Source organism: Diorhabda carinulata, chromosome 5 (assembly GCF_026250575.1).
Source record: "Diorhabda carinulata isolate Delta chromosome 5, icDioCari1.1, whole genome shotgun sequence".
Taxonomy (NCBI): domain Eukaryota; kingdom Metazoa; phylum Arthropoda; class Insecta; order Coleoptera; family Chrysomelidae; genus Diorhabda; species Diorhabda carinulata.
Window position 1 is genome coordinate 24,523,595 of NC_079464.1, and position 22,053 is coordinate 24,545,647.

Below are 22,053 nucleotides of genomic sequence, written 5' to 3' on the forward strand. Positions count from 1 at the left end.
CAATCAATTCGTATTTAGATAAAAATTTTCAGAATTAGAATTATGTATCCTGAGACAAAGTCACAGTCTCTGACAGTGCTTTGTTATATTTTCTCCTAGTTATACTGTAATCAAATTTGGGAATATCACATGCATTTAAAATTATGTCGCTTGTTTCGTTGCGATATTTATTAGAAGAAAATTGGTTTTAAACATGTAACATGTTTATATATAATGCATATATACCGTGACCGTCATCATTATAAGAAGGAGGTTGCATATATCCTTCGAAATATTATAAAATGATCGCCGTATATAAATCATTTGGAAGTTGTTGATACGAGAGGTGATGAAATTAGATCACGACTTATGATTTCTGGGAAATTATCAACTCTCTTACAATATCGGATGTAATTTCACATTAATTTGGTTCTGAATAGTTATTCATTATCAGAAAATTCAAGCTTCTTTCCATTTGATCCCCACTTTTGAGGATTCATGGAGTTGATTTTTAATGGAAACCACATGCACTTTAGAGCACGTTGTGTTAGGTTGATGGTATGAATATTTCTCATACTTTTTAAAGAAAAATGTATGAAATCTATTCTTTCCCTGATATAATATACTTTTGAAATATATCAAAAATGGCGAAACATTAAAGACGAGTAGGTAACAAAAAAGACAAAAAAGAAGGAGGAAAGAAAAGTGAATAATGGTATCAAAAATGTCAGGTAGTTGAGTCACCATTGGATGAAGGAAGTGTAGCAAAGCTTGAAGATTTATTGAAAGAGTAAAAACAGATGAAAAATTTAATAGACCGTTGCAGTTAACTCCGACCAATGAACGGGCCAAACACTAAACGAACCTTCTTATTGAAAATACAGACGAATACAAACAAAGAATGTCCTCCGAAATTTAAATCTTAGGTGAAGGAATTTATATAGAACATGATGCAGAGAATTAACGCAAAACTTTTTAAAAATGGAAATGGAAAGCTTTATTCTTCTCTGGCTCATCTATTTGAAAACAGCGCTCAATGGCCTTTATAACATAGATACACAAGAAAGGCAACAAATTAAACTGTAACAAATATAGAGACTTATCTGTAACTAATACCATGAATAGAACCTATGGAAGATCTTGTATAAACGAAATATAAACAACTATAAATCATACTATTGTGAAAGCCATAAAAAATCCATTTACGCTTTTTAAGTTATATATGTGGTAAAAATATTCTTTCAGAGAAGAAAAAAATGCTGAAGAAAGTGCAATTTCCGATTATCAGATGACGAAAAAACATAAGGAAACATACAAAAAATTTGATCTACTAATCAATATCACAAAAAAACAATAACTTTGCATGTTGTTCTGGAGAATAATGAAATTGAATGTGATAACTATATTGGTATTTAGGCGTAAATTTTGATATATAATGGATAAATGACACCAAAATAGAGCCGATAATAAACAAGGCAACACAAGTATTGGAAGGAGTACATAGATAAGCAAGCAAAAAAGATTTTGATACCATGATCAAAAGCACGTTGGAATGTGGATTAGATACGAGGCACGTTGAAATGTGGATTAGATACGAGGCGACTAAAAGAATAAATGAAAAGCTAAATAGAATTGGACGTAGCCTGTGGCTCATTCTGTTTACTTCCAAACGCGTATTATTATATACTTTATATGGTATTAAGAACAAAAATAGCTATTATTCAATTTTTTTTCAGTTTTCGATATTCTTTTCAATCACCAAATTAGTCCACGAGATATTTCACGTTACATTTATTTGACAGGATAGCTGCTCGGATATTGATGAGAATCTAGTCCCAAGAGGATAAAGAAACCTAATACACACAAAAACTTAGTTCAGATCAAGATTACTACTGATAATGTTAATTCGCCCGCTATTTGGGGTCTGATAGAGTAAAAGAAAACGATTAAGATTTAAATATACCGAGTACTTGAAGTAGTAAAAAACTGTTTGCATAAAATTTTTTTGAAATAAGGAAATTAGACACATCCATAACTACATTAATTTCAACCTTCAAGCCAAAGTATTCTGACATTTTCGTGGGAGCCAAAAAACGCATTGCTAAATGTGATTCGTAACTAGATGTTTATTTGTCTCCAACTTTCGTCATGATTATTGTCTTTGAAACAGTGTTTCGATATTGCAAAAATATTGGTACCATTTTGTCTACTGCGTAAATAGAAGAAGACCTGAAACATTGATTCGTCTTTTCGAAACTAATTGGAGTTGTGAGGTTTCTAAATATACCTGTCACAACCAAATGGAACAAAGTAACCATGGTACCTCTTATGAGCGATTAACTTTCATCAAAGAATCATCTCATCGACTGGCCTATCTTCAAGAGTGATAATCGAAGGAGTTGAAGATATAAAATATGTCATCAAGTGATATCGACCATCAGCAATATAAAAAAGTCTGATACAAGTATTTAATAATCGGACAGAAACTATCTATTGTAGTCATTCCATCAAATTTTTAATTTAGTTGTGTTGATAATATCATCAAATATCTTTCTGATGTGCTATATCTTACTTGGAAAACAGAATAAATGATCACAAATGAACCAAAATGCATCAACTGCTCTACACAAACATGAAAAAAATGAACATCATGATTTTGATTCTGAAAAAACAAAAATCTTAGCTCAAGACACGAATTACCAAAAATTATTAATCAAAGAAATGATTCACATAAAACAAGATGAATATTTTGTGATTTATAGACAAGATATAAAAAACCTCAGTCATTTTTACCATGAATTGATTAATTAGTTTATTTCAATACACCTGGTATAATATCGTTTTATTGAAATATCGAGGTAAAAACATTGATTCTAATTGTTTTAATGTTTTTAATAATGTTTTTAAGATATATACTAATATGTTTTCATGTATTCTACAAATATTTTAATCATCATATATCGACTATTATTCTTTTGAAAATGTTATATAAAATAAGTATATTGTATTTGACCATAATTTCAGTCGCAGGCGATGAAGGCTCGGAAAATATAAAAATATATTAAAGTTAGTCCACTTCGGTGTTTCATTGCCACGTTTCCAATAAGTTCACGGTTCTTAAGGCGTCCCATCAAACTCATTAAGTAGAAATTGAGTGGGTTGGATTGGTTGAAAACAATAGCTGGGGTTTTTCCGTATTGAATGCCGCCCTGTATTTCCCGCACAAAATCAAGAAATGCATGAAAGGATTTTGTTACATAATATATACATTGTACATACAAATTTTAATGATATTGGTGATATTAATCGATTCACTTCTTCTTTCAGGTGGTGCGTCAACATGAGACTGGTAATATTTTTCGCTATTCTATGGATGAACGATGCAACCTTCGCTCAAATTCGCTCAAGGAGTAAATCAAAACCGAAAGCAGTGAAACCTAACAGTTTGTGCAGCTTAGAACCCACCGATACTAACAGTATACGATGTTTCTGTACTAAGGACAAGTATCAAGTTTTGTCAGCAGAGTGTTGGATATTCGAACCGGTGAATAAAGATAGTTTAATTTGGAGGCTGATCGTTGAGACTCAGCCGTATTTGTCAGATTTCAGTATAATAGCAAGTCATCAAGGTCAGTTGAAAAGTATTCCGCCGCAGTTTCTTCAGAAAATGCTTTTTATGAGGAACTTCACGATATCGTTCGCTCTTCTTGATAAATTGGAAAAGCACGTTCTTGCTAACTCGACATCTATACAAAAACTGACATTATGCAAAAACCAAATTGAAATACTGGAAAATTTCTCTATAGCTAATTTACTTTCATTGAAGGAACTTGATTTGAGTGGTAACCGAATTCGTTCGATACCAAACTACGTTTTTTTCAATGTTCCGGAATTGAAATATGTGCGGTTGAACAGCAATAACATTTCGAAAATTGAAGACAAGGCTTTCTCTTCGTTGGGAAACGTTTTGGAATTGGACTTGTCGGAAAATTACATATGCGATATAAATAATTTGACATTCTTTGGATTATCAAAGTTGAAAGTGATGGATTTGAGTGTTAATAAAATAGTGAATTTAGTTTCAAGTGTCTTCTCCGAGCTATGGGATATCGAGGTGAGTTTTTGAATGTTTATTATTAATTATGTAGGAAACTTCCAATAGGTAACTTTGAAGATATTCCTCCAAGTCTCCCAAATAAAAAATATATTGGTAATAGAAACTAAATAGTAGGGTTAATCATATTTTTTGATTAATCAAGTCCAAACAGTTACACAAAGTCATTTGTCATTTAGTAGATAAACCAGCTTTCACAAGCGACTTTTTTAAAAGACTAAATTTGCGATAGAGTTATGAGTTAAGCAATCATCTTTGCTAAGGCAAATTTGATAAGCAAAACCCGTACTAAAGCAGAAGTGGGTGCCGAGTGTCTCGATCATCCTAGTCATTTTTAAAATTTGAAAAGTTTCACGTGCTGCGGCTACGTATTTAAAAGACTTGAAAAGAACTTTTCTCACAGATACTTCGCAAGTAATTATGAATGAAAATATGCAATATCGGTATTGAATTAAAATATCGAAAACTATTTCATTCTATTGGATAACAGGTTCAGTGTAGTTCCTCACTCCATTCTGGTTTTTGACTTTGACATGTTGGAAACTAGATACTTTCTAGTACCTGTAACTCAAAAAATGTTAAGGTTAATCTGTATATGAAAATGAAAATTTGTCAAAGTTGATCAAAAAAAAATTATCAATCAAAAAATTGCTTTTGTATCCACTACATACTCACCGGTCATCTTGTCAAAAAATTTCCAGCTTCAATAACGGAATCAACTATTTACACAGTATACATTTTATTTTTAAAAATAAACTGTATGTATTTAAATAAATTCAAAATTTCATAATTTTCGAATAGATGCGACTTTTGATTATTATGAAGTTAATTAAAGTATACTTATTTGGTTGCGGAACACTGTTGTTTATTGCAGTATATTGATGCATAAAATTGCTTAAGCTCTTTCCGTGTAGGTATGAAATTCTCTTGCTCTATAATTTCCATGAATATAAATTAGTTATGAATCATTCAATTCACGCCTCGGTAAGTACATTGATAATAAGCCCTAAACAATTTCTGAATAGATTATTATATTAAACATGTAATGGAATTTGAATAAAAATGTTTTTTCAAATAATTAAGGACATCTTATGAATATATAGGGTACACCATTAGTACCACTTCAACTTGATAACATATTTTTTAAACAATCATTTCTAATCATTATTTAATATGTCATTGTTGAAATTATTATCCTTTCTTGTAATAGTATTAATGTCGAATGGTGATGCGGGTTGAGGACTCAAAATAAAATGCCAACTTTTCGATATTTTATTTGATCTTTATCAAGGGTAAAAATATATGGGAACATTATAACTCAACCGATGATGAAGATAAATAAGTAAACAAAAAATGGTGAAATTGGAAGTATAGCAATAACCAGATGGAGTAAATATGTAAATATCTATAAATATATATATACATCATAAGGGCATACTGCATCTAAGGCAAACTATTTAAGATAAAAAAAATAAAATCTTTTTTGTATAAAACAGAAGAACAATGAAAAAGTTATTCAAAGAAACCAATACTCAAACATTGAATAGATAGGTTATTCACTGTATCATTCAGTTTTGTGTATATCATTTCGCTGATGGTTATTTTTGCGTATTTATGTTCTTTATCCAGAATTTTCAATCATCAAAATTGAAGTTGCTACCATCAGTGAAATGATGTTGAGCTACAGTTGTTTTATCCTTTTTATTCTTATTATGTTCTCGACAATTATATTCATGATGGATATTCTGGATTTTAAGTATTGTTTAGTCATACCAATGAAACTCTTATTGCAGTTTAAATAATTTATTTGATGAATCACATTAGAATAATGGAGTTAAGGTGTCTTGTCTTTGATATGTGTGGATGAGTTACCAATTATTTTTCTAATTTTCAAAGAGTTCCTCCAATTTCTAAATTAATCTTTGAAAACTGGATAAAGTCTATTTTGCCACTGGAAATAGTGCATAGTTTCGAACATAGGGCCACTTGTAGATATAATGTATGTTTTAACAATGGGAAAAATTAGGATTATTATGAAATTTCATAACTTACGTGAACAAACAACAAACTATAAAGGCGTCATTTCACGAAGAATTTTAACTCTTGTGTGACCTTAGATCTAGAACTTTTATTATATCAACAAATTTCTATTACCATGTGACAGGAGAGACTTCTATAAAACAAACCTATTCCTTCGTGCAAAAAATGATATCATTGTAACTGGTTCAGATATGGGAAATGGAACGTAAATCATAGATAAAAAGGACTATTTCGAAGGCATGAATTAAATGTTATCTGACGTTAATACTTATGAATGATTAAGAAAGGATCCAACAAATGGAAGGCAACCGCGAGCGAATGAATTAGTCAATTAGTTACTTTTTTTCGAAACAAATTAGTTTCCGTAGCTTTAAAATAAGAAAAATACCAATGCTATTTTTATCCAAAATACTTTGAAGACTTCTATGTAATTTTATCTTTACAAAAAGACAAATCATTAATGTTTCTGCTCCGTGTTAAGTAGAGATCCGCTGGTAAAACGGCATTGTACTTTTGGACTATTTTTTTTTTAAAGTTAATCGCATTGATTTTACGCTGGCTACATCCACAAAGATGTAGAGACATTGTGTACATTTACATGTTTGCTGACGGAAATGCAGCTCGGGCGCGTGAACTCTATGGTAAACGCTATCCTCGAAGGAGATTACCCAATGCCCAAGTGTTTCGCGATACATTTAAAAGGCTTTCTAAATGGGGCGCGGGGCAGCACAGAGAACCTCGTGTCTCTACAGCAGAGCTACCAGTAGAAGTCGATTAATAAATTTTGGATGCGTTTTCTGCTGACCCAACTACCAGGATTTCAAAAGTGACCAATCAGCTTAATTTGACTACTTGGAAAGTATGGTCAGTGGTTCATTCTGATGGAAGACACCCATTTCACTACACACCCGTACAAGGTCTTGAAGAAGGGGATCCCGTACGACACATGATGTTTTGCCGTTTTTTATTAAATCAAGAAATTGAGGATCGTGACATTTTAAAAAAGATCCTATGGAAAGGCGAGTCCCGATTTGATAGAGAAGTTATAACAAACTTCACTACTATCTTCACTACTGAGAACAGAAGGAACAAAATCCCCACAAAAACAACCTTTCAAAGAAAGTTCAATCTTAGTGTTTGGGCAGGCGTCATAGACGCGACATTTATTGGCACACTACCTGCCTAATACTTTAAATGCTCAAACGTATCTGCAATTTTTGCAAGAAGATCTGCTTGTGTTGCTGGAAGACTTACCCTCAAATACTCGAAGACGTATGATATTTCAAAATGACAGATATCTAGCGCACTTTCATCTCTCAGAGCGGGACTAGTTAAACGCAAATTATCCGCACCAATGGATTGGACGAAATGGACCTATTCTGTGACCGGCAAGGTCTCCAGAGATGCGTTTATGCACCACAACCACGGAAGTGGTACGGAGAGCTTAAGCCTTTATAGTGCAGTGGCAAACTGCAAAAAAGTGGCAATTGATGATAGAAGCATGAAAATGGGTTTGTTGGGCAATGGTGCCAAAAGAAAATTTAGAGATCAGGAGAAGGTGGTGGATTATTGAGGTTCCATCCCCCGTGCATATGTGGGGTGAACAATTTTGACGTTCTTAGGGTCTTTTTTTACATATATTGACCCTCCTGAACATGAATATGTCATTTTTTTCAAATTCCAGCCTCGAACAGTGCCCCAAATTTCAAATTGAAAATTTCCTCATTCTCCTATTTTTGTGAAAAACACGCACTGAGCAGAAGAGATGAGAATATTCTCACGCTCTCTGTCAGGTATGACATGCCTGTGTTTTCCTTATTTTATACGTGCTTTTTTTATGAAATGAATGATTTCACTTCATATGCCATTTTCATTCTATGAATCAGGGCATATTATTTCCCAATATACGATACAAATAATCGATATGGAAGTATTTTGAGGAGATATCTTAAATCAATTTGAGAATTAAACCGTTGTCAAATAAATCTTCGTATCCATCCAAACCGAACCATTATTCATACTTTATTCGTTACCGTGTACCGACTATTTTATTATGCTTGTAGTGCTTCTTGTGGATTAAATTGTTCACTTATTTATCAGACTCCTTGCCAGTCGAGGTTTTCTCACGTTTCGACCCAAATAATGGACTATTCGGACATAGCCGCTTGATAGAGTTCGGAAAATATATTTGGTTCCTAGAAAAAGGGAATTTTATCAAGTACGAAAACGTTCACAGTGGTTTACTTATTTTACCTTAGCATAAAAAAATCGTTTTCCAATAAAAGGAAGTTACAATGAGATTTATTTTATATTGGCTGTTATTCGATCTATAATTATTGTTCATTACATATCAGGATTGGAAGGAAAAATATTCTTCTTGTAGATAACGTATAATTTGAATAAAAGATTAATTTGAATGATAAATAAATGCTTGAGGACTCAATGCTGGTAGATAGAAATTAATCATAGAACTATGAAGCTGAAAAACGAATGACTGGTAGCAGTGAAAATTATGAGCTCTTAGTAACTGGTGCTTCTACCACACTTTAGACAAATAACTCTGTGAGTGAGACAGCTTGTTTCTCTATTTGATAGAATTTTTCAGTGAGAGTGTCATGTATACAGTAAGTTTAATCACAGTGGGATAAAATTTGAAACGCTCATAATTTATGGTAGTTGTCACTATGTTTATTAATTCTTCAGCTAGTTTTTCATACATGACAAACGTGTTCTAATAATTTCATCTTGTACGCTTTCATCCATTACAATGAATTTCACTTTCATTCAATATGGATTTCCATCGAAATAATAAAGAGTGATTATTTTGTTGGTATATTTTCGGCAACACATTTTTTGACAGATCACGTATGAATCGTGTCTTATGTGATTGTCAAACTTATTCAGTTTGGTCTATAATTTAATCATCAATCGACTTACGAACGAACAACGCTTGCAAGTTATTGAATTTTACTATCAAAATTCATGCTCGGTGCACTTCTTTCAATTCATGGGAAGTTTGGTCGGCCTACTGAGGAAACTAATCGGAAGTTTATGAATAAATTTCGAACCCAATTCACACTATTCACACAACGTTTAACATTTGGTGAATGGGCATTGGCAAAAAAACTTTTTTATTGAAAAATTATGTTCAGCGACAGTGTTCATTTCTGATTGAATGGATACGTCAACAAGCAAAATTGCCGCATCTGGAGTAAAGACCAGGCAGAAGCATGGCAGAAGCTACCAATGCATCCCGAAAAAGTTACTGTTTGGTGTGGATTTTGGGCCGGTGGCATCATCGGGTCGTACTTCTTCAAAAGCGACGATGCCCAGAACGTTACTGTAAATGGCGAGCGCTACCGAGTGATGATTGACGATTTTTTTTTGCCCAAAATGGAAGAATTGGACATGCCTGACAAGTGATTTCAACAATGTTGTGTGTCACATGGCACACAGCACGTGAGACAATGGTAAAATTGACAGCCGCCTTCGGTGAACAGAACATCTCACATTTGGGGCCCGTGAATTGGCCGCCGAGATCTTGTGATTTAACGCGTTTGGAATATTTCTTGTGGGACCGTGTTAAGGCTAATATCTACAGGGATAAACCAGCAACAATGAACACACTAGAAGCAAATATTGAAGCATTTATTCGTGAAATATTGGCCGACATGTTGGAGAGAGTGTGCAAAAATTGGACCTTGCGCATGGGCTATCTAAAGTGGAGCCGCAGACAACATTTGCATGAAATCATTTTCAAACATCAAATCATATTGATTGTTCTATCGATTCCAATAAAGATTTCACCAATTTAGTCAAATTTTCTGTTTTTTTGTTTCAAAATCAAATCCTTGATTAGAAACGTCAACTTTCCTTCACATTTCTGTACGTTTATGTCCATACCAGCATTTATTATTTTAATCAGTCTTGAAGACTTTTTTTGTTATTTCTTAGATTACTAATTTGAAATATATCTAGACAATCCTCCAAAATATTTTTATCCTGGGGTTATTCATTACAGAATGATGAACTCACAATTCCAGATGCACTCGTATGATATTTCTGGAAAATTATCATATCCTCAGACAACATGTTATCGAATATAAATTGATAAATTGAAGTAATTCTGGCATTTTAGCAAGAAAAACTAAAACCTCATAACCGAAAGAAGTAATATAACATATCAAGTACCTTATAATGATTGTGATGCTGTCTACGTAGGACAGACATCTCAGTGTCTAGAAAATAGAGGTCATTAATACGATGAAAAAAAAATTGCATTAACGAACTACGAAATATCAGAAAAACATACGTTTAATTATAAATATTCAAAAATTTGTGGTGGTATATTTGTGCCAGTGATTTATTCTGGAATTCCCATGAACATAAAAATAAAGGTGATGTACTTTATCGAAACGCACGTCAAACAGTGTAAATATGAATGTTAATGTAGTGGTATTAATAAATAGTGTGTTCAGTATGAATATCACTAACGGTTCCAAAAATTCTAACCAAGATCCACATTAGTAAATGGAGGAGAATGGGTAGTTTTCGGAGGTTGAAACTTTTTCTCATCACTTGCTTTTCTTACTGTAAAGTATACTTTGTTGATAAATGAACGGTAAAATTTTAACGATTATTTCAGATGGGGATGACCTCACTTATGTCACGTTGAGAAGCTGTTAGTTGAAAGATTTAATTTCCTCAGGTTGTACAAATAAATTGCATATTTCGAAAGCAAGCTCTTCTCATGTTATTGTGTTAATTCATTCAGTTGAACAGTGAAAATTTTAGTGTCAATATTTTGGTAAGTGAACAAAATAATTTGAAATAGAGATGCTTTTTTCTTAAATCCAATAAATCCATTAATTATAACAAATAACGTCAATGTGTGTTATATATTATAACCAATTTTCCAGGTATATGTGATCTAATATAATACGATGGCTGCTACTTAAGAACTACTGCCCCTGCACAAGAAACTTTACATCAGAGACAAAAATTATCATTTTTGAAGTAGTCGTCGTATATAAAATAAGCTAATTTTATAGTTATGTTGATAAAAAATCCTTGAAAGAGATATGGAAGATACAAACACGTACAGAGAGATGAGAGAATTTTTGATGAATTTTAGAATGATTTTGTAATTATATATTGTTGACGAAAGATACATTTCATCAGTTTCTCATGAGTATTTTGCAAAATTTACACAGTTATTAAAAAATCTCATTCATATTGAGCAATGAAGGTTATTCATCTTTTATTGGTTCGTTGAATATTGGCACTACTGACAAGAGTAAACGCGGCACATAGAAAATAGTAGAAACAAAATGAGTCTTATCATATAAAATTTGAATATTTTTTCAAAGTTTCATACTGAATTGACCATAGGATCTCAAATATCGGATTCATGTATTTCAAACTCATACATACGAGAGCGGTTTGTAGGAGAAGTGACTTTTTTATGAGAAAGTTACCGGAAGAGAGTTAGTTGGATATGACGGATAAGGTAATAAATCGCAACGCAGTTGGGGTTATAAGAGACGCATTGTCATAATAGAACAAACGTTTGTTCAAACAAATTGCGGTCGTTTCCTCTATAGTTCGGCATTAAAACTTGTCAGCAGATTAGGATAATATTTACCAATTATCGTTTTGCGTTTTAATAAATTATCAATAAATATTACACTTATAGAAGCCAAAAATACCCCGATGATGTATTCATAGATCAAAAAGTAACTTTTCTTTCTTAAAAGTCGAAGGTTTCGATTACATTCTTGTTTTTATGATATATCGAAGTGATTACGTTTGAAGATACCACCATAATTCCGGCCGTATCACAAGTTTCTTGTACATTTGTAATCGTATTTTCATTGACGAGTATATCTTACAAGCAGTTTCCGAGATAATTGCGGCGTCCCATACATAAAACTCACCCTATATAAGACAGAGAATTATATTTACGTACAGTTTTTCAGTTTCTTGGATTCAATAGACTTTTTAAAATTAGTATTAGAACTAACCTCTCTAACTGATAAATTTGCAATTTTATCAGTTAACATAAACAATTTGCCGGAAACTTACAATATTTTCAACAATGGTTTTATTGATCAATTTTTATTAACATTCAGTATTGACGGCTTCCATTCATTTAAGGATGAGTGAATTTTGCTTGATAAATAAGGATTCATATTACCAATTTATGTTACAAATTTCTACTTCACTCTAATCTCTGGTGCAGTATATTTCTTAAAATTTCCTCTTGAACATCATAAAATAAAGAACTCCTCATTATGAAAATATATAATAACTTATTTCTTTTTATTTACTTCACTGCTTGTATTGTCCTATTCAATAAAAAGAGAAGTTTATTATTCCAATAGATAGAATAGTAATTTAAAAGACGTCGATAATATTTTTGTATGAAAATATTGTTATTATGTTTGATCCATTAGTTGCACAATAGACGGTAACGATCATTATTTTCCTTGCATTCATTTGGTGGATAATAAAGATATAGCGAAATAATTTATCTATCAATAGTGATGTAGTGTATAGATTTGGTGCTACCTACATCTAAAAATATTTTATGAAGATGATTGAAACTTCAATTTGGAGCTAGAAAAATTGGAATCAAATATTGGAGGAGAAATCCAAACTTGCAAGGTCTACTTACCAAGCTGTTATGACAGTTAATTTCTAGCATTACTGTATTTAAAGTGAATTTTGTGAGGACCTGTATTTTGTCGGAAAATGAGTTTTTGATATCGAGCGGGAAAAAGAAGGGCTATATAAAATGTTCTTCAAACTTGAACCATCAAATAGCAGAAATGTGAAATAAATGTTAGTATCATTATTCCGTGAACCATTTCAATTAGTTTTACTAATTCAATATACAAATTGATAGTTTCTAATTCTATTTCTAATTTCCATTCCTTACAATCATTCATTCATACTTAGTATTAGTAATAAGATGCTATTTAAAATCATTGAAAAAAGTGAATATTTTATATCTATTCCAAACTTCACGTTCACCTTTACACTGTGTATTTTTTAAATAATAATTGTGCATAATTATTTATAATTCATATTAATAATCTGGAATTCAGAATTATTGTTGTGGGTCCTGTTACATCTTCGTCGGTGGTTTTAGGTCACTATTTTCCTTCGATAAATATTCTTTAGCATATAAAAAATTAATTTCCTTTTATTTCCATCGCTAGAAATATACTGATCTCATGTTACTAATACGAATACTTTATTAGTTATATTTTTGGAATGAATTTTTGCTGACCTCGAGACTCTCAGTACCTTCCAAGTTTACGTTGATGCATACTTTAGTAGAGCGCTGATGGTCAGTGGAATAACACGTGTAAGTTAGGAGCGATTTTTTGAGATATATCGGGGAGTAGCGTAAGTGCTGGAATTTTTGTTATTGTTTTTGAGTTTCTCGTTTTTTTACGGTTTTTTTTATAGAGATGTCACAGAGGGCGATGACATCGTCGATGCATCCGGATAATCCAAAATTTGAGGAATTTTGCTTGAATCAACTAGAAGAAGACAATAATTTCATAAGCGATGGGGATGAAAGTTACGTCTCTGAAAGTGATCATGATACAGACTTGGAGCAATCCGGAAATGAAGAAGAACATGAGGAATTAAACAATGAACTTGAAGAAAATCTAAGAAGACAAGATTTTTTTACAAGAAGTCACAACTTAGTGAAGAATTTACCCGGGTTACGGGGTCCAGCAAAAGCATCGGGAGAAAATGCAAGCCTTCTGCAAGTATGGGAACTACTATTTAGCGCAGATATGCTACATGGAGTTGTGCATTGGACAAATCGTGAACTTTCTCAAATTCGGACAAAGTACAAGAAACAAGACCATTCACCATTGAAAGATGTAGATGTTGCTGAGATGAAAACTTTTTTGGGATTGCTGTCATACACAGAAATTTTTAAGGCAGGAGGAGATAGTTTAGAGGGTTTGTTTGCTACTGATGGCACTGAAAGAGATGTAATTAGGTTTGAAACTTTATTAGTCACAATGAGATTTGATAATGACACGGATAGAGCAGAGAGAATGGAGGAAGATAGAGCTGCAGCTCGTTCTGGTCTATTTAAGAAGTTTATTGATAATTCCCAAAAAAAATTTTCCTTGGAGACATTTGATGCGTGGATGAGAGCCTAGTGAGTTTTAGAGGCCGATGCGGATTCGGAATGTACATGCCAAAAAAGCCTGAAAAATATGGCATAAAGATTATGTACCTCACAGATGCCAGAAATAATTATTTGTATATAATGCCTACATTTATTGTGGAAAAGGTTCGGATAGTCATAGATTATCAGCAATAGGAAAAAAAATTGCAGGTTCCCACTCAGTATGTAGTGAGGTTAGTAAAGCCCATAGAAAAGACCAATAGAAACGTGACAGCAGATAATTGGTTCAGAAGTTTACAACTTGTGACAGAATTATAAAACAGAGGACTAACAATTTTGGGTACATAGAAAAAGAACAAGCCGATGATTCCTGCCTCTTTTTGCCAGACAAAAAGAAAGAAATCGGTAGTTAATTATACGGATTCAAAGAAAACATTACTCTGCTTTCCCATGTTCCTAAGAAAAATGAGGCTGTATTACTAATTTATTCAATGCATCATTATCCAAAAGATAACCCAGATACCGGAAAGCCAGAAATGATTGCAGATTACAATATGTCCAAGAGAGGTGTAGATAGCTTAGATAAGAAATGCGAAAATTATTCTTCTTGTAGGAAGACTCGCTGATAGCCCATGGCTGTTTTCCTACAAATGATGAATATGTGCTCAATCACGCCTACATTTTGAATCAAAGTTATAAGATTTAAGAACCAGTAGATCGCCCCAAGCTGCTCAAAATACAGGCAAAAAGTTTAATCACACCAACCATGCAACACCGATATAATGCAGACCTTAGTTTACCAAGAGAGCTAAGAAGTCGTATGGAGTGCCTACCGCAAATAGTAGAAGATCCCCAAGAAAAAGATCCAATCGATGAGCTACTGCAGATTAAAAAAACCTGTTTCTTATGCCCCTACAAATTGAAGCGAAAGACATTTTTTGTTTGTCGTGAATGTGAAAAATCGATTTGGTTGGATCATGCTAAGAAAATTTGTAGCAATTGTGTGTAAAATCGAGAAAAATAAAAAAGTATACATATTTGCCTATATAGAATTCATCCATTTATTTTGTTTATTTGAACTTTTCGATTTTATTTTGCGATTTTTAATAAAGAACAAAACACTTAAGGTAGTTTCAATTTTCGAAAAAACAATATGGGTAATATCACATATTTATATATAGCGGTATCTTATACCGATGCGATGGTATTGAGAGTGTGAAAATTTTTCAGGATAGCGGTTAAATGACAATTAACATTTTTTTCGCGAAATCGTGTTCAAAGAATCATGTGGGTTCCTAAAACTTGTACCATACATTTTTTCATGAAGTCAAAATCTATATCTTTTGTTCAGAAAATATATACAAATTTTTTCTTAGATCTTTTCATTCACGTTCCTTTAAAAAAATCTCTAGTATAGTCAGGAAAGTCAAGAGAATGTATAGACTTAGATATATTCTGTCTTATTAATGCTTACGAATTAATCCGCATTTCTACTAAATATTTAATTACATTTCTTACAGTGTTTTTGACAGGTTTCATCGATCCCAACAAACTTCAATCGAATGATTTTCCTTTCATTTCATCCGTCTTATAATTCACATTTATGACGTTACCCAACTCACCAACAAATCAACCTATTGCGGAAAACGCGAATAACGAGAAACGAAACTCCATCACCTGTCAATTGCAAAGGTTTTGCAGAATATTTCGTGAAATATCCATTCCTCCATATTCGAAATATCAATATGCATATGGAACGTTAATCTGCTAAGGTATTTACTTTGGAATATGGAAACAATTATATGAAATATTTCTTGTGGTCTCCGATCATTCACTTCAAACAAATCTTTGATAAATTTGTTCAAAATATCGTTAATGTGATCATAATTTTTTCAGCGCTACTAATGAGAATGTCTCATGAGAGTATCCCATTGAATTTGTATGGTGGTCGTTGAGGAATAATAATCAGTGATAGACATTACGTTCATGGATAAAAAATTTTCCAGATAATTCAGGTTATCCTCCGAATAAGTAATTTATCAACTTATTCATTTGATAATATATAATATGAACTTTTCATAGAGTCGCTACCGCATAATTATTTGCCTAATAATTCTAAATTAACCATTGTTTGAAATTTTTATTATTGAAAAATCGAGGAAAAGGCTTTTTGTCTGTAATTGGATTCAAATTTCATGAAGTATTCCTCTTTGTCATAAGTAAAGCATCGCATTTTCAGCTATAAGGACAGCATCGTCTTTATAGCAGACAATGTGGTGCCAATGTTGAATCGTGTACCTAGTGATTAGTGAGTTTTCGTCCATGATTTTTGCCATATTTTATTTTCCACTAGTATTTCCAAACAACGGGTATTTCGATGTCTTCTCAATAAGCATACATGAAACATCATCATCCATAAAAAATTTCAGCGTTAACATAGTCACGTTATATTTTCAGTCACCTGAAGGAAAAGTTCTCTGAATTGGTTCAAAGATGCCTTGATCATATGAGAAATTATGTGATTTCACTACGACGGTTTTGTTTATTGGTACTCAAAAAACTGCACTCTATTCAAATGGCCCAATCAGCCATATTTCTGGCATTTACCACTAGGAGTTGGATATTATGTGAACTAACCAGTTAATTTGACAAATTTCCAAAAAATTTTCATATTATCGAAACTTGGTGATTTTGCTCAATTGTCGCACACTGGGGTGAAACACCAAATTATTGGTAACATAAGTTCCATTACTGTATCAAATTACGTACCTCATTTCATATCGATGAGGCTCTAACGACCATACATACAGAGTGAGTTTTATGTATGGAACGCCTCAATTATCTCGGGAACGTCTTGTATGATTTTTATAAATTTTTGTGTACAAGGGTCTCGTGATACGACCCGCGGTATTATGGTGGTATTTACATTGTTGTCAGATCTTTCTTTTTTCCTCTAAAATGATGAACTTTGTCATTCTATAAGGATCACTCTGTATATTTTTCATTTTTCGAAATCCTCAAGAAATACTTATTGTTTTCTATCCAATTGCGTTATGGCGTTATCTCCGCCGAAATTACTATAATACTTTCGTTTCGTTTCAATAAATTATTATTGTTGAAGTTTATTGATAGTCATAATGAAACGTTTATAAGAAAAAGAACGAATTGATATTTTAATATTAGGATATGGTGATAGGCGCAGAAATCAACAAGAAACATGTAATATCTTCAATAATCTATATCCTAACCGAAATACCATAACAAGATCTACTGTAAATTATTAGAAAAGTTCAACGAAACTGGTTCGGTGAAGAATTTATCCAAAACAGGGCGCAGAAAAACGGCATCAACTGAAATCTCTAGATGTTTGTGTTCTGTTAAAAGACGATCCGCACTTGAGTACTGGACAAATATCCAGGGAACTCGCAGTGGAGATACTGGAAATGTAGCTATAACTCCGAAAGTATTGCATTCAGGAATAGAGAATAATTCATGAAAAATAATCAGTATTTCTTTAGGATTTTTAAAAACAGAAAATATATATAGGATGATCCCTTTGAAATAACAAAGTTCATTATTTTTCCGGAAAAAGGAACGATCTGACAACAATGTAGATACCACCATAATATCGGCCGTATTACAAGACCTTTGCGTACATAAGTTGTACAAGCCATTTATCCGAGATAATTGATGCGTTCTATACATAAAACTCACTTTGAATTATCATTAATAGCCTTTCGTAAAATAGTATTCTAATATTTGATGTTGGTCTGTAAACATATACAAGGTCTTTCAAAGTCTAATTATTTAATTGCTGAATGAATAGTTTATTCCAAAGTAGTTATAATGATTCAATACAAAGAATATCGACCATCATTGGTTATCTCGAAGATGCAATACACTAATAACAACGTGGGAGAAGGGATTCAATTTTTTTCAAACATTGATTATAGCAATTAAGATGAAAAACATCGATAAAAAAGTAATGCTGTGTATACTGTTTTCAAATTCCGCAATTAAATAATCTGAATGACTCGGTATCTGATTATTTCCTTCCATGTCTTACTATCAATTTCAACTTTTGTAAGGAAGGCTGAATTCAGTTATCGTTACAATATAGATAAAGCAGGCTAAGTTATAAACTTGAATAAAGTAAATAAAGCATGAATACCGAAGTAAAATCAAAAGTTTCACATCAACTTCTACAAAATAAATCCCAGGAGTATGAAATTTAAGATACAACTTCATTTCATCGATGGAAAGTATGGATCTTTTAAAGTTTTTGTAGGTAATGCGAAATGTCAGCATCAGGTTTGTGCCTCTTGAAAAATGAATTGATTTCTGAATTATTTTCCTGATCCATGCAGATTCCATGGAATATAAAAGATAATTTTCAGTTTGATGTTTTCAGGTTCATGACTATGGAATGTTTTTTAAGCATAATAACATTTGATAATGAATCATATACACTCATTTTCACTACATTAATATAAAAATTTCAACCATACAAACAATACAAGGGTCGCTACTTAAGTCTTGAGATATGGGAACACTGATGTGAGTATGTCGAATCTAGCATTGTCATCATAAAGTTTGACATTTTCAATGGTGATCGTACTCAGAAGATGTTGTCATACGAGTGCTATTTGAGATATTTTCATTCAGATATTCATATTCACCAAAAATTGGATTTTAATCGATTGAATGAAACTTTTGGGAGATAATTTTCGACAAAGATTAAGCCAACAATAGAGAACCAATCAACTCGCTTGTATTTTTGGTAATCAAGCACCATTTTGAGCTATCGTGTTTTACTGATGGTTAAACGAATTCATGAAGTTCTTCCAAAATCGGCTGTTGTGGCTAAAAAACATCGATGCTGTACGTAAACTGATATTGCAAGATTTTCATGTGAGATTTCGTGAGATTAAGTCATACTAGGGCATTAAGTTCACTTGAAAACATCCAATCTTCCACGAACATGTGACTGTCAAGAAGATTTTTTCACACCGTATATCGCATAATTTGACAATCACTCAGACAAAAATTTAATCGCGATACTTGATAAAACGTTCATAGGATTGTGATAGACGAAAAATCATGGATCTATGCATAAGAGCCCGAAACCAAAAAACGAGTCAAATCCAACAAAAGGAAAAGGACCAAGGAAAAATAAATTTTTCTTATTGGAACAATTTTCTATTTTGATTTCATTCTTATTTTGATGTTCATGATAAAGGTGATCTATAGCTTGATATAAATACGCAAATTGTTAATGTCAATATCATATTTTGATAAAGACTGAAGTCGAAACGTCAAGTTTTATCAATATCTCAAAAATTATCCAAAAAAACTAATTTTAAAACAGAAGAAACCTAAGATCAAGAACATTTAGAAGCATGCACTAAGAAATTGAAGAAATTTGCCTCTTCTGATTCAAAATTAGCTTTTTTCCAATAATTTTTTAAAAGAAAGATAAATTTTTACGTTTCGACTTTTCTTTATCATAATATGATATTGACACTGACAATTTTCGTATTTATATTAATCAATCGATCAGCTTCATCATGAATATCAAAATAAGAATAGAATCAAAATGGAACTTTGTTCTAATAAGAAAAATTTTATTTCTTAGAGAAACAGTACAAAATCAAAATGACATATGTGGTTGTAAATAAAATATTTGAAGGAAATTTTATTCATCCCATTGCACATCGTAAAAATTGTTCGACAACTTTACCACGTTATGACAAAAATTTTTTCAGTGTATTCTGTTGAAATCAGCTGAGTGCTAATATTTTTTTTTCATGAATTTGATTTATTTGCCGTGTAGGACACGTCGTGTGCCTCATTATTTTTGTCCGACAATATTTTTAGGTAATAATACGAAAAATCTATCGATTAAGATAGAATTTCCTTGTGATTAAAATTTTGTTTCACATAAAATTCACAACTTCTTGACTGCTTGACAGAAAAACGCCAGGTCCAAAATTTGTCCTACTCCACCCAAATAACAGATAAGTGAAGTTTCAACGCTATGGTCATAAATAATATAAAATTCTCACTGGGCCCATTGAACATTCAACAAAAATTTATTTTTCCTCTCCACTGAAATGTAATACACTATTGTTTCAGGAACTCTACCTAGATGACAACTACATCGAATTCATCTCAAACAGAGCATTCGACGGTCTTCGTTTTCTCAAAACTCTCAGCTTAGTAAACAATCGACTAACTCGATTTCCCGCTGGACTTTTTGCTAGTGTGTTCACACTAGTTAATCTGGATCTCAGTAACAACAGGTTGGAAACGTTGGTTTTTGATTCCATTGAACAATTTTACAATAATTTGTTACACAATGGAACTATTGATATGAAAGGTAAGTCTCAAATATTTTGTTTAAATTTGAAATAATTTAATAACTATATATAGAGACCTTTCAATTTATTTATGTTTCTAAATCGTCTCTTCTGATTTAAATTTTGTTTTTTCTTATTATTAATTGAAATTTATTGAAACAGATGAAAATTTTCGAACGGTTGCGGTCTTTATTAAAATATTATAAGGGAAAACTAATTTGAAAATTTCAAATTGAAACAGAGTTATAATCAAGACGATTTAGAAACACTCACACTTATTGAAGTAATATCATATTTTGCTTGATTTATTCCAAGATAGATTTTTATACAATCGCGCTTCCAAATCAAGAATAATCAATTCCATATTGTAGGATTGTAACTCTTAGGTCACTGGATTTAGGCTATTTTTTTGCTATATTATTTCTTGCATCTTGATCAATTACAATAAATTCAATGCAGCGTGATGGGTGTGGAATCAATAATATTGTTGATCCAAAATTTTTGCAGACTTCTTCAAAAACTTCGATTTTTGTATGATTTATGTCAATGCAATATCTTCTTTCGCCTCTTATGTTTAGAGCATGGATTTTAAAGCTTAAAAAAACCAAAAATAGGCGCTTAAAAAAGTTTAAAATTTTCTGAAAATAAGCTCATAAATATGTATGAAATTTAAAAAAAGGAAAAGTATTTTATAAAAACGAATATCTTTATTAATATAACACAGTTTTACACAAAAAACATGAAAATAAAAGTCATTTCGTCATAAGATAATGAAAATAGAGAAACTACCTTGTCTTAAACAAACCAGAAACTTACTTCTTGCGAAAAGAAAACACTAAATAATAGGAACAAATGAAATTTTGAACTTACAAACCACTCGTCTTTGAATAAACCAATAACTAATTGTTTCTCTAAATTGTCGACAGTAAATCCCATTCTTCTATCACTCAACACATATTTTAAATGAGAGAAACTTTGTTCAAAATCCACACTGGTGGATCAAATTGGTGCATATTTAAATTTAGGAACAATAGTTGCATCTCTCGCAACAAAATTTCCTTTAATAACATTTGTTATTTGTTTTAAAACTCCATATCCTTCATTTTTAATCAGCACTCCAGTCAATTTATTAAAAATTGAAACTCCTGAAGCGCCACGTACTTTTGAGGTCTCGTTTTCAACAGCTTCTACAAGAGGAAGTGTCTTGTCTTCGAGTTTTGTGATAGTTTGGCTAACAAAGCTGTAGTTAGACTTAATAAATACTAATTTTTGTTTTACCTCTTCATTTTTTACAACCTCTCGACACTTTTCAATCTGTTGGGAAGCCGATTTAGAAAACTCTAATATAATTTCCTCAAAAGACTCAAAATGATCCGCATAATAGTTGACAGCATCCAGCC

The 22,053-nt window shown here is 31.9% G+C and overlaps 1 protein-coding gene across 3 annotated transcripts in view; it reads left to right on the forward strand.

Moving 5' to 3' along the window:
• LOC130893859 (connectin) overlaps positions 1-22,053 on the forward strand; it is a 619,332-nt gene that overhangs the window by 487,202 nt on the left and 110,077 nt on the right. For all 3 annotated transcript variants that reach the window (XM_057800277.1, XM_057800278.1, XM_057800279.1), the window contains 2 exons: positions 3,307-4,093; positions 20,430-20,673. In XM_057800277.1, coding sequence (XP_057656260.1) covers positions 3,320-4,093; positions 20,430-20,673 — 1,018 coding nt within the window. In that variant the 5' untranslated portion in view covers positions 3,307-3,319. The remainder of the gene's footprint in view (positions 1-3,306; positions 4,094-20,429; positions 20,674-22,053) is intronic.